The following is an 18,570-nucleotide window of genomic DNA, read 5'->3' as shown; positions in this document are numbered from 1 at the left end:
CGTTTGAGATAGAGTCTTTCTATGTAGCCCTGATTGTCTTGGACCTAGCTATGCAGACCAGGCTGACCTTCAATTTATAACAATCCTACTGTCTCTGTCTTCCAAGTGGTGAGATTGTAGATTCCTTTTGCACTCTAAAATAGCTTTAACATTTTTGAGGAGGAAGAAGGCAGCACCAAAGCTTGCTTTCTAGCAATGCTAGGCTGAAACAAGCTCTCTCCTGTGAGGTTCCCACCACAGGGAACTCAGCACTCACTCATGTAGACGTGAGCAAGGCACTGATGGAGTTCACTTACATTCTGTCATTCAGTTGCTTGATTCTTTCGTAATCATCGCCGTTCCTGGACAAATCAGGGCAACTCACTTCCCTTTCTCCATTTGTACAAGGACACCAGGGAGGAAATGGCTCCTGGTCTTGAAGGTGGAACATTCTGGAACTTAAGCTGACCCTCTTTGCCATACCACATTACCTGCTGCAATGATACTCAGAAGATGCTGGAAACCTCACTGGCTTTGTTTTATCCTCACTACTTTTGCTTCCACAGTTTCTCTCTGTGATAGGTACAGGCTGATTGCCCATCAAGACCTCCCTGAGTGCATTTCCCTCATGAGAGAGCTCATAGGTAGGGCATAGGGGATCAATATTCTCTTGAGAAACTGAGGTTCCAAGGACTGGGATGCAATTACATAAACAATTTTCACAAATTGTATTGCTGAATGAATTTTAAGTTACTGGAGAGGCCATTTTCCCCTTTTATTTTCATTATTGAATTATTTTTTGCTTGCCTTTTGGTCTGTTGCTTTTACTTAACAATCTTTTGTTTTTTTCCTGTTATAAGTCAGGTTGGGCATCATTCCAAACACAGGACTAAGAAGTTGTGTTTAGAGCCAGGCATAAAACTTTGCCAATATATTTATTTTAAAAAACCATGGAATTCTGAAAAACAATATGTGTATACACAACCTAATTATAAGGACATAATGTAGACTTGGTGTGACATTAGAGACTCAGCTCTGTGAGAAACAGCACCAATTTCCACAGTGGCTGAAGCAGTGGAAGGAAAGGTTGACAATTTGCAACCACTTCAAAGCCTTCACCAGAACTCTTCCATACCAGCAATGCATATCAGACCTCTGTCCTCCAGATTCATGAGGCATAATTATCGGTTGTTACGAAGGAACTAAGACACCAGGAAAGTGCCATAACACAAGCACAGTTTGGTTATAGCAAGATGATAAAATCTGAACCATCCCATGAGCCTCTTAGAGCAAAAGGGAGAAATATTTGAAAATTCCATCTTCTTCTAGGATGTGTTCTTCCTTTAATTAGGACAATACATGGGGAGAATTGTTGAACTCCTGAGCTTAATTTGATCTCTGGAGGCCAGAATTGTATTAGGGATTGAAAATTTAGATATAAGTCACTGCTAGGTAATATATAGTTCAATAGAAATAATAAAAAGGATTACTTGTGTATAGATTTTTTTCTTTCTTTTTTATTGAGAAAAGGAAAAAAAAGTATCCGCCTCCTCCCAGCCTCCCATTTCCCTCCCCCTCCTCCCACCCTTCTCCCCCTCCCCCAAACTCCTCTCCCCCTCCCTCTCCAGTCCAAAGAGCAGTCAGGGTTCCCTGCCTTGTAGAAAGTCCAAGGTCTGCCCCCCTCTGTCCATGTCTAGGAAGGTGAACATCCAAACTGGCTAGGCTCCCACAAAGCCAGAACATGAAGTAGGGTCAAAACCCTGTGCCATTGTCCTTGGCTTCTCATCAGCCCTCATTGTTCACCATGTTCAGAGAGTCCGGTTTTATCCCATGCTTTTTCAGTCACAGTCCAGCTGGCCTTGGTGAGCTTTCAATAGATCAGCCCCATTGTCTCAGTGGGTGGGTGCACCCCTTGCAGTCCTGACTTCCTTGCTCATCTTCTCCCTCCTTCCGCTCCTCATTGGGACCTTGGGAGCTCAGTCCAGTGCTCCAGTGTGGGTCTCTGTCTCTATCTCCACCCATCACCAGATGAAGGTTCTATGGTGATATGCAATATATTCGTCATTTCAGGTTCCCTATCCTCAGCTGCCCAAGGGACTAACTGAGGACATCACCATGGGCTCCTGGGAGCCACTCTAGGATCAAGTCTCTTGCCAACCCTAAGGTGGATCCCTTAACTAAGAATTGTGGTTCCGTGCTCCCCTGTCCAACCTTCCTTTATCCCAATCCTCCTGTTTCCCCAAGTTCCCCTCCTCCTTCCTTCTCCCTTTTCTCTCCCCATCTCCCCTTACATACCCAAGAGATGCCCTATCATATGACAAAAGCATTTGTTCAACTATGTTCATAGCAGTATTATTTGTAATAGCCAGAACCTGGAAACAACCTAGATGCCCTTCAATGGAAGAATGGATGAAGAAAGTATGGAATATATACACATTAGAGTACTACGCTGCGGTAAAAAACAATGACTTCTCGGATTTTGCATGCAAATGGATGGAAATTGTGTATAGATTTTTAACTATCGACCCTGGTGCTCTGAGTTTTAAATCAACCTTTTTTGTTGAAAATTTTACAGATTTTTAATCATACCCAATATGCTTACAAATCTTGAGGATGTTTGCAGAATAGTTTTACAAATCTTGAGATAAGATTTTTACCCTAGCAAAAGTTTTAGAGAGTTAAACTAAAATCAAAAGAAAATTAGATGAGTTGCAATCGTCCCTACTGGTAATAGTTTGTCCCCCTTTTTTTGTCTTGCTTTCCTTTCTCTGTCATACAGCACATGGCTATTCTCATATGGAACAGAGAGATATTTTGGAAGAAACCTTTAAACAAGCATGCTTGGGTCTAGGGGAAGGGGAGCCATACCCTAACTCTAGAGCCAGGTTTTAACTCAAGTGGGGTGGCTTAAAACAACAATCTAATTAAACACACCTGAATTCCTGTAAAGCTGAATCTACTAACTGCAAACAGAAAAGGCTTAGAGATAGGAACTTTTTGGGTCCTGGCAAAAAGACAGAGGCTGTTGCAGGAGGGAGCTGAGAGAAGCACCAGCAGTGAGGAGTGTCTCCATGTTGCAGCTGGCCTACTCCTTTTCCCTTCTCACCTTCTAGGACTCACTCCCAGCTCCTTCTTTGCAACAAACTTACATATCCATCTACCACAACTTAAAAGCTTGTGGAGGAGGGATATCAGACAAAAACATATAGGGTTTGGAGCAGAGAAATAGGGAATGGGGAATCTCTTTTCATTTCCCAGATAGCTTACAGCATTTGTGAAGGTCCCAAATAATATTTAGATTGATTATCTAAGGGGTATTGAAGTCAAATTTGATTTGAAAAGCAAATAAATTTAGATCCCTTCAGGTCAGTGTCAGATGGAGAGGCTGGAGGTTTACTAAGAGACACATTCCATGGATGACAGAAAAGGAAAATGTCATTGCAGTCTGTAGTTGTGGGTGTTCCCAGGACTCAGGGAGGATCAAACAAGGACCAGGTCGTTAGGGGCGACAGACTTAGCCAGGCTACATGAGAGAAGGCGAGAATAGAAACCAAGCTCTAGGAGAAAGGGTCCCTGTTTTAAATGCAGTATCAGGGAGATCTATCTTTCTCCTTCTGGACACTGGGGCCACCTATTTTGTCCTTGTAAGCAGAGGTTTCTCTGTCCTGCTTTGCCCTGCAGCAGCAGCTTCTAAATGACTCAGAGGCTTAATATTAATTATAGAATGTTTGGCCTATAGTTTAAGCTTATTACTAACTAGCTCTTATATTTAAATTAACCCATTTTTTTAAATTAATCTATGTGTTGCTATGTAGCTTTAACTTTACTGTTTCTCTGGCATCTTCCTTCCTGGGCTCATATCTCTCCCTGACTCTACCCTTTTTTCCCCCTGTATCTCTATTTGGCTTTCTCACCTAGATTTATTCTGCCTGGCTATAGGCCAATTCAGCTTTATTATTTAACCAAGGAGAGCAGTACATATGCACAGTGTACAAAAGGATTTCTCCTCCAATCAGAGGCAGTCACCCTCCTGTTTTCTTCCTTCCCAATAAATCTTTTGTATGAGTTTTGTTGTATGGTGTGACTTTGTGTTATTTCTTGGCTACTGGCTGCCAGGATACCTCTCCATCTGAGCTGTAATTCTTACAGGGATGAACAGTAAGATGAATACTACCCTAACCGTGACAGAAATGGATGTATCCTGTTCACTTATGCCGACATTACTTTTCCATGTAACCACAGTTCTCTCAGAAGGGTGTAAGAAATGAGTTGCGTGTGTTTTGCCATAGCAATGAAGACACTTGTGAAAAGGTGACACATTCCCAGTCTTCCCATTGTATATAGCTATTCTTTTCTCTGTGCCATTTCTACTGCAAACTGTTTAATGCTGTAATACCTCTTTCTGTAGGGGTAAGTTTATATTTTATATGGTCAGCTCTTTCTTCTCCTTACCGATGTAAAATAAGGTTGGTGATTTAAGCCTGTTTTTATATAAGAAGCAGATGTTGTATTTATCAACCAGTCCTTAGAAAACACAGGGTTCCAGGAGGACAGCCACTTCATTGGATAACTAGTGGTATACCTTCTCACTTAATGGTCTCATCTTTGTTGTCTTTGTTCACTAAAGACTATGTTATTGGATACCCCATAAATTCATGTCAATTAGTACATGCTAGGAAGAAACAGATGGACTCTTGTCTTAAGGGAGATTGAACTTGAGTGTTTTTCATAAATAAATTAACAGTAGGATGAATCATTGTTGATTAGAATTTTGACATAGCTGTCAGAGAGTTAATCTACAGTATTGCCATCTATTAAGGGTACCTTGGTGGTCAGATTTGCATTGGAGTTTGATAAACATGTAATCATTCGGGAAATGAGTGAAGATCCAGTGGATGCTAAGAGCATTTTAAAAACATTTATTTTAATTTTTATTATTAATTAAACTTATTCATTTATTTTGCAGTTTCCTGACTGCAGTTTCCCCTCCCTACTCTTTTCCCATGTCCCCCATCTACTCTTCCTCTGTTTCTGTTCAGAAAGGGGCAGGACTCCCCTTGTATTAAGGCTGGGCAAGGCAGACCAGCATGAGAAATATGTTCCTGGAAGCCAGTCAAAGCCTTAGGGACAGGTCCTGCTTCCACCACTAGCAGTCCCAGAGAAGATCAAGTCACACAATGGTTGCACAGCCAAGGGCTGTGTCTAGCTTGGGGAGTCTTGCTGAACAGAGGGAGGAAGCATTGTACAAGAACAGAAACAACAAATCTGGGCTGATAGGAGTTCATAGACTCTGGACCAACAGCTAAGGAACCTGCATAGGGCTGACCCTCTAATGTGTGACAGTTCTATAGCTGAGAACATTTCTGAGAGCAGAACAGTCAGCAGAGAGACCTGAGTGAATGGTGGGATAACAACCCACACAGTGATAGTGTGATGAAGACTGTGGGAGAATGATCTGAAGCCATTTCCCTGACCAACTACAAAGCAGTGGGCTCCCATTTGGAGCAAAACGTTTTTCATCAATTCTAAAGTGGTTTGTCTGAACAGAAATGTTCTGTAAATTGTTTGTAAATGAATAAGGCCGGGTAAAGTTTTAAGACCACCTATTTCTATATTCTCTCTCCTGGGATAGAAATGGAAAGTGTTGGGCTGGAGCGAAGGCTCAGATGTTAAAGACTAGGCTCACTACCAAAAAATAAACAAAACAAAACAGAAAGTGGTTATACTGTGGTTTTTCAAAGGTAATTTTAGGCTAGAAATAAAATAAAGGACTACATAATGAAGAAATGTGTCTTCAAATTCCACGAAGTGTAATGAACATGAGACCAAAAGCATAGAAGGGATAATGTGAATCAGAAGATGGCCTTAAAATAAATAAATTTATTCCACTGTCAGATTTTTGTGAAAATTTGAATCAAATTTATAAATAAACTCCCCTGGATTTTAGGGGACTTATCAAAGGAGAAAAGGAATGAGAATCAATGTTAACATTGAATATATATATATATATATATATATATATATATATATTCACAGATTTTTATAGCTATAAGGTATATTTGGAAATATTTGAAGTAATATTTTCTAAAGCTTACATATGCATGTTGGTTGTCTTCAGTTGTTTTTGCAAGGTCCTTCTCTAGAGTAGTACAAGATACTGGTCAGAAACCCTATTCTAAAGCAAATGAGTTTAAGAAGAGGTCAATTCCTACTTTATAAGATCTGGTATATTAATGATATCAGACATAATTTAAAAACTCAGTGTTTTATATTTCATAAGTATTAAATGTAATCGAACAGTCTTAGCCATGATTTGATGTTGCAGATTTTATTGAAGTGTATCCAATCTAAAGGATCCTTTTCCCTATGGCTTTTTATAGCATGTTTTACCTTATTTCTTCCTACGCTGTAGATTGGAGATTTCAACACAGGGAGAGGGGAGGAAAACATGAAGGAAAAGGATGGTTGAGTTGGGGGAGGGACAGAGAGGGATAGAAATGAAAGAGATATCTTGATAGAGGGAGTCATTGTGGGGTTAGGGAGAGACCTGGTGCTAGGGAAATTTTCAGGGATCCACAAGGATGACCCCCAGCTAAGACTCAATAATAGTGGGTAGGGTGCCTGAACTGGCTTTCAAATTGAGGCACTCTAATTAATAGAACTTTCATCTAACTTTAACTGATGGGGGCAGATGCAAAGATCCACAGCTAAACACTGGGTTGAGTCCAATCAAAGAGAGGGAGGAGGATTATATGAGAAAAGGAGTCAAGATCATGATAGGGAATCCTACAGGAACAGATACTCTGAGCTAGTGGGAGCTCACTGACTCTGGGCTGATAGTTGGGGAACTTGCATAGGACTGGAAGTTGGTGACAGTTCTGTGGCTTGGACAGTCTATGGGCCCCTGGCAGTAGGACCATGTTTTATCCCCAGTGCATGAACTGGCTTTTTGGAGCCCATTTCCTATGGAGGGTTACTTTGCTCATCCTTTATGTTGTGGGGAGAGACTTGGTCCTGCCTCAACTTGATATACCAGGCTTTGTAGACTCCCCATGGGAGGCCTTACCCTTTCTGAGGAGTGGATGGGGGTTGGGAAGTAGTGGGGAAACAGAGGAGTGGGAGGAGAGGAGGGGGAACTGTGGTTGGTATGTAAAATAAAAACAATAAATTAAATTAAAAATTTAAATAATATGGAAGTCACTTTCAAATCCTCAGAACTAACTATAAATTGGGATAATATAGAATGCTACCAAGTAAAAGTCTCATGTGGAGGAGGTTTTCTTTCTCTCTACAGTACAGGGAGTCTTTAGAATGGTGGCCATGATGCCTATTTAGAGAAAATAATGACCAGTACAGTGAATGTCAAGTCAAATTTCAAAGATAGCAAGAAGCCTGATGTTGGTATTAAAGCTGGAGCATAAAATGCACCAACTGGAGGAAGTTCACAAAGAGAGCAATTGATAGTGGACTTGCAGCATGACTGAGAAGTGTAAGGATTATGTGTACAGCAAAAATTGTTTGCCCATTGAAGTAGGAACCGGCTACTCTCTGGATATAAACGTTTTAGGGCATGACTGTGGGTTAGTAAAGTCAATCATAGATGACCACATAATGTTATACGGCCAGAGTTGCCAGGAGGTGCCAGTCACTGGTTGTAAATGTACTATATCCCAACAATTGTTTTACCATCTTCTATATGATATGGATCTGTCTTCTACCACAAAGGTTTGCAGCATTGTCAGAGTGATGTCAGATGTGTAAGAGGTATCAACAAAAGCCAGATGTTGTAAGAAGTGCCTTGGACTCTGAAGTCTACCATTGGTGTTGATTAGGAGGATGTTTCATTGTTACCCACCATGGGTAGCATGCAGATGACAATGAGAAAGACACACTGGATATCACCCCGGACCCTAAATCCAATGAGAGTCAGTGATTCAGTGACCTTTCCTCAAGTCACACACCGTAGATAGAACTAGACAAGTTGCAGGACAAGAGAGAAATCTTGGTGGCCTCTTTTGATATAAAGATAGTCTTACCTTTCACAATATTTTGGAACTTAAAATTTCCTGACAAGCATTATCTAGGAGGTTTTACGCTGTTTGAAGATATTTTTAAATATTTTTGAAAGGAAATGATCATGATCATATAAGCAGTTCATTTGAGCTATGGATCTATTTGAAGATGAAGAACTCTTCATAGAAGAATATTAATGCTTAATGTACATTTCAAAGAAACATAGATTCATATTATTTTCTAACATGTCTATATTTACACAGTAAAATATTCAAATATGATTTTTGTACCTTTTCAACAGCTTCAAGTGTTTCTTAGTCATCTTTTATATTTATGTTTTATTCCTGGTTTTGGGAAAGGTGGTGAAATCTGTCCTATTAATCTTCCCACCAACTCTTTCTTACCATTTAACTGACTAAAGACACATGAAAAAGAATCACAAAAGGGGTTTTATGTTCCACTCAGTATTACCTGTTCTCCTGATTGCTGGGATTAAGGGTGTGTGCCATCATTCTAGACCCTTACAGAAGTTTTTAAAAATTTTACTTATGAAAATTGATAATATCATAGTTGTATACAATGTATAAAATTCCACTAAACTTTATAAGATGGACAGAAATACTATAATTTAACTTTTTATGACTACTTTCTCGAAAGAGGCTCATAAAATGTACAAAGCATCAATACTTTAGTCAGATACCTGGATAAAACCATTAGTAGAGTGCTTGATTAGAATATGAGAGATCTTAGATTTGATTCTCATCACACACAAAGAAAATCAAGCTGATTTATTTGATAATTTAATTGTTTTCTATTATAGTCTTTTAGATGTCATTGTAACTAAGCAATGTCTCTGTGTAGCATGAACATTTGCCACATCTCCAAAGCTGACCAGAGACAGCGTCCTGATGCCTCGTCTGCTGAGTCACGTTGACATGCAGACCAAGTTTTCCTCTAGAAACATTTTTTTCCTGTGTGCCTCAGGGCTTCTATTACATCCTGGTTTCTTAGGCTGTAGATGAGGGGGTTTAGCATGGGAATCATAATGCCGTAGAACACAGAAGCTACCTTCTCCTGCTCTTGAGATCTGTTGGTCCCATGAAGTACATACATGTATAAGAGCGTTCCATAGAATATGGTGACAGCCGTCATGTGGGATGCACATGTGGAGAAGGCTTTTCTCCTTCCCGCAGCAGAAGACATCTTTAGGATAGCAGCCAAGATAAATACGTAGGAAAAAATGACAACAGATACAGTGAATGTCAAGTTAAATCCCACAAAAATTGTCAATACCATGATGTTGAGGTCAATACTGGAGCATGATAGGGCAAGAATTGGTGGTACATCACAGAAAAAGTGATTAATGGCATTGGATTTGCAAAAGTTTGATAAGAAAGTAAAAGTTGTATTTACAGAGGCATTTAAGAAGCCCATAGAGTATGAACCAAGAAGCAGTAGAGTGCAGAGTCTCTGGGACATGATGACAGGATAGCGCAGTGGGTAGCAGATGGCCACATAGCGGTCCACAGCCATAGCAGCCAGGATGAAGCAGTCACTAGTTACAAAGGTACCGTACACCAGTAATTGAACTATACATCCAGTGAAGGAAATGGATGGCTTTGTGCTCACAAAATTCTGCAATGTCTTGGGAGTGATGGCAGAGGAATAACAGAGGTCAACAAAAGCCAAGTGCTGCAGGAAAAAGTACATGGGGGTGTGCAGGGAAGAATGGAGTTTGATGAGCAGGATCATGCCAACGTTTCCCACTAAGGTGGCTGTGTAAATCACTAGGAACACCACAAAGAGGATGTGCCAAGACTCGTGCTGTCCAGCAAATCCCAGGAGAATAAATTCAGTCACTTTGGTGTCATTGCTGTGTTCCATGGTTAACAGAAATTTAATATCACCTGAAAATTGGCAGGTATCAACTAAGAACAGTTTCTCATCAAGGGATGGTGCTTTTAAGAATTCCTCCCTTATTAAGGATTTACTAAAAAGAACATTAACCAACTCATTTCATGAGGCTAAGATAACATAAATGCCAGGATAAATTCAATATGAGAAAAGAAAGTTAAAATTTCACTAATTTGGGACTATAGATGCAAACACCTAAATCTAGCCGTGATTAGAGAGATGAAAGCTGACATCAATAAATATCCATTCCTTTTCCTTCTAGGTTTGCACTTAACTGATAAATTAAAAACAAAGTGTATTGTGTGGGTACTAAACTATCACTTTTAGTCATTGGTGGAAGACCTAAAATGAGTAGATTGTATAGATTCAGTTAGTTTCAGGAACAGATTAGAAGTCATGTTTTAGGTACTGTAGGTCATGGGCTTCAACAGGCTGCGTGTTCTTTGGATGAGAAGGAACAGAACTTGCAGGGGTGTTTTCAGAGTCACAAACAAATGCGCCTTTTCCCTTGTCTAGGGATAGAGTAAATAAAATTAAGAGAATAAAACCTTTTGTAAAATGTATTTGTAAGAAAAAAATGAATAAAAGGAAAGTCATTTTTTTCTAAGTTATCAATATCAAGTTATATTTGTTTAAGGAATGAGAACATTTTTAACATTAGAAAATTAGTTGATACAATTTTCTGTGTTAATATAGTAAAGGTCAGGAGCCATATCATGTCCAAAGATATCAAACACTATTTGGCAAAGGCTGACAATCTTTCTTGGGAAACATTAGGGGACATGAATGGGGATGAATGATGTTACCCTGGTAAATGGTTTCATAAAATTTCTTTAGTGAGCATCACCATTACCAAAAAGTCATGAGAAGTAGTGCCTATAAATAAAGGATTAATTCAAGATTCCTGAGGTGATCAAATATATATATGCACACATACACACTCAATGGTTTTTGAGGTTCAAGCTAGCGGAAAAGATATAAAAAGAAGTTAAACATAAATATATAGGAAGAATCATGACTATTTTTATTTTTATGTAATCCAATTTTCCTGAAGTAATAATCTGATAAATTGTTAGTAGGTCTAGTAAAGTCATTTGATACTAGGCTAATACATAAATATTTATTTTATGGAAAAAGAAGGCAATACTAAAAAAAATGATTTGTACTATAACTTAGCTCTGAACTCCGTGTGCTATAATATCAGTCTGTTAGTCAAAATATGTCTACTTGATGACTATTCTGGAGGAAATCAACCACGTTCTGGTTGGATCTGAGAAAGATTTATGGGCAGGAATACAAATGTGTTACCGTATAGCTGGTCAAAAGCCTATGACTGGGAGAATTGTGGTTCTTATAGGGGAATTTACTATTGATGGTTTGCTAAATAAACATCTAGTCAAACTGCCTTGGAAATGCTTATGTTTATACCCACAGACTTCTGTAGCATGGAGCCCTAGTTAGAGAAGCCTCTTTTAGTGTTTGGTGGGTGGTGGTCAAAGCCAAGGCTCATTACTCATTAAAGTGTGGAAAGTGAGGGGCTTCCTAGTGCTCAGCTCTAAATGGGGCATCTGCATCACCCATCTGAGCCCCAGGGAGCACTGTATGAGTGGAGAGACCACAGGAGCCGGAGGAGTGCTCCGAAAGGCTGGTTTCCGGATGTGATGTGGCTGTTGCAGTCATAAACACACAATAGCTAGGATCACTTGCAAAAGGCCCCTGTTGCACACAAAACACAGGAAAGCAAGAGGAGGACTAGTTGGGAAAAAAAGAATTTTAGCAGGAGTGGGAGGGAATGACAGAAGGTAATGAGGGGTGGTGGGTAATGAGGTGTGTGCGTAAGAAACTGTAAACCTCAACAAAACCAAACTAAACCAAAGCAAAACAACAACAAAACCACAACAAAGAAAACGAACATTTCAGCCAGATTTAAAAATCTAAATGTAAATATAGCAGAGTATATTTATGTTCTTTATTAAGGGAATAGCTTTGCCTAATGCTTGAAGATACAACCACCGATTTCTTGTATGAAATTGCAGAATTGTACCATTATATTTTCATCATATTAACCTATAAATTCTCTGTAGTTCCAGTTACATATTTGAGGAGATTTTATGTTCAACTTGACAATTCTATGTGGAACTTGAAAGGAAAAGTTGAAGGAACCACTTGTTTTGCCACACAAAAGAAGTTATTATGAAATGGTAATTATGAAGACAGCATGAAACTGGCTTGTGAGTAGAAGAGCCCATCAGTGAAGCTGAGAAAAACTGTGCAGGCTTCCAAAGAAAGGAGGCAACCAGCACTCCTACCCAGCTATGATGCCTATAAACCACATCAATGGGCAGCATGGCACGCATACTTTGACAGCACCCACAGCTCTATAATTGGACTTAAGGCCCACTCCACAAGAGAGAAACCATGCCTGGCACTGGAAACCTAGACAACTACTCAGAGCTAGAGAAGCCATGGTTATTGGAGGAGAATCTCCAACCACCACTTTACTAAACCAGTGTAATCCCTAATGATAATCTAAACATTTGTCCATCTGCTCACAGGTAAGTGCAGTTTTTACCCCTAATCAAGGAAACTTCTCTTTGCAGCAGATGGAGACCACTACAGAGAACCACGATCAACAAAAATGCCGAGTTGTGGAGCTCTGTGGCAGAGGTCACATCTATAAAACACGCCTGTACCGAAGGCCCTGGGGACATTATCGAAGAAGGGAGATAAAAGCCGGAGGATCAGGAGTTTTCTGTGAGATTCTGTCTCCTAGATGTGTCAGAAACTCCATACATAAAGTCTCACCAGCATGACTTTCCAAACATGACACCAATATGTAAGTCAGAGTGGACAGGTAAAGTCCATGAGGTCTCAAACCTACTCAAGGAACAATGGTAAACGAGGAAATGCTGCACATTAGCACCAGTGGTCAGTCGGGAAAAACATGCATACAAGTGACAGAGAGACATATATACCTATAATATACATATGTAACAACAAATAATGAAGAAAGAGGCTATGGATTTGAAAGAACAAGGAAGGGTTTGTGGAAGGGTTGGAGGGAGGAAAGGAAGTACAGAGTCACAAGTGATGTTAAATATGTTAAAATATACTGTGGTGCTATAAATGCTTCCGAATAAAGAAATCATGTTGAATTCCAACTTTATGCCTTACTAAAATTGTTTTCTAATGTATTATAGTCTTCAACACCTATTTTTTGAGAAAAGAAATTTTGACTACTTGTGACTTAGCAATACAGAAAAGATTTAGATAAATCATACAACAGAAGTCATGACTCTGGGAAATTCTGAGGCCACAGATGGGGTTCACAGGGTAGGAGTATTTGTTGTGCAACCGCCAAGGTTAGATCCCAACATCCATGTAAAAAATTGAACATTGATGCACAGGTTCCTATAATCTACATAGAGATATAGGGATTGCTGGGGCTTATTGGTCACTAGCCTGGATCCAGCTTAAATTAGAGGCCTCTTTTCAAAGGAATAAGGAGCAAGATGGCCAGCATCGTCCTCTGGTGCATACACATACCCACTCAGCCATATCCATACACACCACTCACACATAGACTTCTACCATCTACACACAACATTTGAAAAAATAAACCTCTATTAAAACACTAAACAGTACCAAAAGAAATAAGATTGGAATTCAGCTATGCAAATTTTTTTCAAAACACTTATAAATATTAAAAGTCCAGTATATATATATATATAATTTCTATAAATTCATCTAACAGAAAGTTTTATGAAAGATATGAACAAGACAATTGTGAAGAAAGAAAATCTAAATGTTCAACAGGATTATGTAAAGATATACAGCATTAATCAGAGAGTTAAATGTGAAAACTTCATTAAGATGTAATTTTGTTCATCAATTTAAAGTGCTAAGTTTTAGTGAGAATTGTGGATACAGAGGAATAAATGTATTTTTTTAATTAGAAAAGCAAATTAGCTGTTATGTTGAGGATATTTTGCAAACAATCAACATAAACCTATGTTTCTACTAGCAAAATCTCTAGTCAAAGGTAAATATTATAAATAAATTAATGACCACATACAATGGTCATTCATACCCATGTACATTTATGTACACACCCATAGTCTCACTTATTGGAGAAAGAGACGATTCAAGAAAAATCAGCAAGTGAATTGTTACGTTTGTGAATTTTCCCACGTAACCCTGAGTTAATCTAGTTTCAGCAAATCTCCTTTATTCAGCTGTCAGGGATGGCAGGCAGAGCTACGGGCAGCTCCATAGTGCTAAGGTGAGTTTTGTATAAGGAAGTCTGTAGTGGTGGGCACATAGCACTCCATGTTTGCTTCATTGGCTTTTTGAAATACCACGAGATAAACAGAGCAGGGTACATCGGAGAAAAAAATATAATCAGGGCTACTATTATCATTTTGACTTTAAGTAATATATAAGGTGACAGTTTTGTAGAGCTCAAGAAATAAGACATATGAACCCACACATGTGTGCTCGTACATGTGCACAAGCGGGCACACACACACACACACACATACACACACTGAGCACAAATGAAGGTATTTGCTAATCAAATGAATTCAGACTACCCGAGTCTTCTGAGCGAGTTAACCATATCCTTCCAAAGCTTCATTTAACGCCAACATTGTTCAGGTATCCCGGCACAGATGGACTTGCTTTTGATTCTTACCCAGAGTTTCATAGTGACAGGAGACTTCGCTCTCTCGGGCTCAGTTTTGACTCCTGTAAGACGGGGTCACGGAATTTCTTAAGGTAACACGTACAACCTTGTGATTAATGGAAGCACATGTTTGGAAACAAGGATAGTGAGACGGTGGTAGAGTCATCTTCAGACTGATATATGGACTGTCAAATTAATACGAATATATAGACTTATGGAAACGTGCCCACATCATATTGCACACCGAGAAAAGGGTCTTATAGTTTGATACGGACAGTGTGAAACATTCAAAATATATTTTATAGAATTTTACATCATTTCCATGATGGCACCAGAGAGGAAGTGGAACATTCTGGAACTTAAGCTGAATCCTTTCATTTTCCTACCTGTTGCAACAATGCACAGATGTTGGAATCCTCACTGGTTTTGCTTTCTTTAAATTGCTTCCAGAATCTCCATGGTTGCTTCCTGAATCATCTCTGTGCTGCAGGCACAGGCTGATTGCCCATCATAAAGACCTCCCTGAATGTTTCCTACCCAATAGGGAATTCATAGTTGGGAATAAGGGATCAATATTTGTTCCCTTGAGAAAATGAAGTTACAGGAGCTGAGATGAAATTGGGTAAGCAATGTTAAGAAGTTATGTGTTGCTGACTAAATTCAAAATTTTTAGAGAGATCAGTTTTTTTTCGTTATTTTTATTACGAACTATTAGCTTCTTTTTCTGTTATTGTGCTGCCTTATTACTTAACAGTTATTTGTTATTTCTTGCTACAAGTCAGGATGAACCTGTTTTTCAAACATGGATATAAGGAATTGTGCTTAGCTCTAGATATAAAGATTTGCTATTGAACTCATAAAAACCTGGCGTTTTCTGGAAAATATGGAAAATTTGACAAAATTTAAGGGCATTAGAGATGCAGCTTTTTTGGAGAGATAGATAGCATCACAATGGCCACAATTTTGCTTAAACAAAACCCACAATTGTTCTTCCTTTATTCACTAGGAATTTATTTCCCAAAGATATCCCTACGTAAAGAGAATGTTACACGTTACAGAAAATATTTCAACTTGAAATCTTTGGGATAAGAAACTGAAGTGCATTTGTTTATAGTGCTGTTATGAAATCCAAGTTAATTGGTCTTCAAGGAACAAACTAACTCTAATGAGCTAGTAGCTTTTATTTTACCTAGCAACTCTGGAAAATGGAGTTGTCAAACATGCTGGCTGTTTATCCTTCAGAAAATGTCTGCCACACTCCAACTCTCCCATGTCCTTTCAAATTAAGGGTAAAACAATAATGGCAAAAGTGTAATGTCAGCTACCTAAATAGGCGCGCTTTAACGTGGAAGCAAAGGCTTCCTGCCCTGAGAAATCCTACACTTAAAGGTGCTGGCCTTTGAGCATGGAGGGAGGGATCCGTCTCTCCTACTGTCTCACACTGAACTTGGTTCACTGCATGTGAAGTAGAGATTGTTTTACCTTGGTTCTAAGATTGGTCCTTCTTCCATGGCATCTCTCAACGTCTTGCCTCAGAAACATCTTTTAAGCTACAGAGGATGACTTATCAGAGGGAATATATATATATATGGATAGTAACAATACCCAAAAACCTTCAGCCCCCTGGAGGAAGGTAGAATAAATATCACCATATATCACTATTTGTAACAAGACAAGCAATTTACTAATGCTTGTGTTCTCCCTATCTAAGTCTCAGACTTCTTCCAGCTACTTCCTGTGGTTTTGGATGAAAACTTTCAAAAAATTCTATAAACTACCCAATTTGAAAGAATGGTTCACACCCACAGAATCCACCCCTCCCCTCTGTGGTGCCATTTTGACAACATCCAAGATTTCAGCGATCTCTATAACCACATATCACTTATACTAATTGGCTAAAAACCTTGAGGCCCTTCATAGATTTGATATATCAGACAACTCTTTTGAGTTTAATGTGGAAATCTCTGTTCTTCATTGACCTGGATCAGAAGATTTTTTTTGAGTGACAGATCCTCTCCTGAGAGACAGGATCAGGAGATCAGAAGATATGAAGATACAAAGTTTGAGATCAGAAAGTATTACATAGCCACATCTCATGACCAGCAAGTTTAAGTAGTACAGCATCTTATTTATTATTTTCAGGGGTAAACAGGGCAATGCTAGTAGAAGCCTATCATACAAAGGGAGAAAGCCATCAGGAGGCTGGCTATGTCATATAAAGGGAACACAAGGTATCCCATTATAACACAGGCTGACCATACTATGGCCTTTGACCTGATAAATCTAGTCTCTTCAGAGGAAAGAATGACATTCATGGAACGAAAACCTTAACTCCTTTGAGGCTCTGACCTTAGACTCAGACTGGGCCTTGCCAAGTCTGCCCCTGGGCAAAGACACACAGCTTGGGTTTTTTTTGTCCTTCCATCAGGGTCTCTGGGAAAGCCTTGGATTGGTATGACGCTAAACTCCAGCAATATAATGGCATTAAGAAGTAACATCATTTTGATATGATCATGATTAGGTCATATCATAAGTCACCTGAATGAGATTTATATCTATTTTTCACAAAACACATTGGTTCCCTTCTCCATTTTATGTTGTGCCAGAATACAATGGCACCAAGAAAAGAAATAATTTTGCAGGTGGCACAAAAACAGGAGAGAGAGAGGAGAGAGAGAGAGAGAGAGAGAGAGAGAGAGAGAGAGAGAGAGAGAGAGAGAGAGAGAGAATACCTTACAGCCTTACAGCTGGATCTTATGGAGGCATCTTCTCAATTGAGGTTCCCTCCTTTGAGATAACTCTAGTTTGTATGACAAGGTGATATGAGACCAGCCAGCACAGAAACTCACAATTGTCTGCAATTCCTGTTCTTAGGAATCCAGTGCCCTCTTCTGGCCTCTGCAGGCACCAGATACCCACATGGTACATAGATATGTGGAAGCAAAACACTCATGCCCATAAAAATAACAATAAGCAAAATTTACAAAATTTTGTTTACAGAGAAAGTTAACTAAATGGCTAGGATAGCATTGTACATGCAAATATGATTTTATCATAGTAAAAGGATAAAACAGCAAGGGGTCAACAAGTGGAGTGTTTAGTAAAAACACCAGAGGAATCCAGCTGTAGTAATTACATGCTTCTCAGGGAAAGTTCCTCTCTGTGGTAGGGCAGTGTGTTTGCAGTATTCTCAACCTAGGAAGCTCACCTCAGTCTCTGTGTCCAGAATTGCACTGCAGCCTCAAAACAGGTACAGATCACCAAGAGGGCCAGAAAACACTTTTAGTCTCTAGCCTGAACTAGCACAGTGTATTCCAAACTCCTCTAAAACGTCATTCTGTTGAACTCTACATGGGATGCTGGCTTACCGATGTCAGATTACTGACAGTGTGCCTTATCATTTACTGAGAAGCAAGCGATTCTGTCTGTGCATTCTTTGTACAGTCACTTGAAAACTTCAAAATACCTGTAATGAATACCTAACAAACGTGTCAACAATTCTATGCTAGGTAAAAATGAATGTCTTTCCTCCTTTAACACAGACTCAATTTCGGTGTTAACGTGCAAATATATAGCAAGATGAATCCCATCTGGTGAGGTGTCAGAGAGTACCACAGGGTTTATGCTGAGCAATGCCATCCATAAGTCTTACCTCAGTCTTGGTCAGAATTGTACTGGGGCTTGATAATGTGTATCCAATAGGGAAATCAATGGGATTCCAAAGGATGCTAAGAGCATTTTTTTTTGAGTGAGGAAGAGAACTCTCAGCAGAGACAATGAGTGCCGGGATGGCACTTCATCAGCGATGGTGTAATGACCGTACTGAAGTAATTGAAGCCATTTTCCCGGCCTACTACCAAAACAGGAGGTCTCTGTTTTGTCTGTTCTAAAGCTGTTCATCTGAACAAAAGTGATTTGTATGTCCTTTGTAAATGAATGATCAAGAACAAATTTTATGGCCATCTCTTTCTCACTTATCT

General features: G+C 39.2%; 1 protein-coding gene across 1 annotated transcript; it reads right to left on the bottom strand.

The window, feature by feature from the left end:
- Positions 1-8,946: 8,946 nt before the first annotated feature.
- Positions 8,947-9,876, bottom strand: LOC142856709 (olfactory receptor 5AK2-like). Its single transcript, XM_075984376.1, has one exon. It carries the CDS (start codon positions 9,874-9,876, stop codon positions 8,947-8,949), a length of 930 nt encoding a protein of 309 aa, XP_075840491.1.
- Positions 9,877-18,570: the final 8,694 nt, after the last annotated feature.

Source organism: Microtus pennsylvanicus, chromosome 9 (assembly GCF_037038515.1).
Source record: "Microtus pennsylvanicus isolate mMicPen1 chromosome 9, mMicPen1.hap1, whole genome shotgun sequence".
In the NCBI taxonomy this organism is placed as follows: Eukaryota; Metazoa; Chordata; class Mammalia; order Rodentia; family Cricetidae; genus Microtus; species Microtus pennsylvanicus.
The sequence above is the reverse complement of the archived record's forward strand: the minus strand, read 5'-3'. Positions and strand labels throughout refer to the sequence as shown.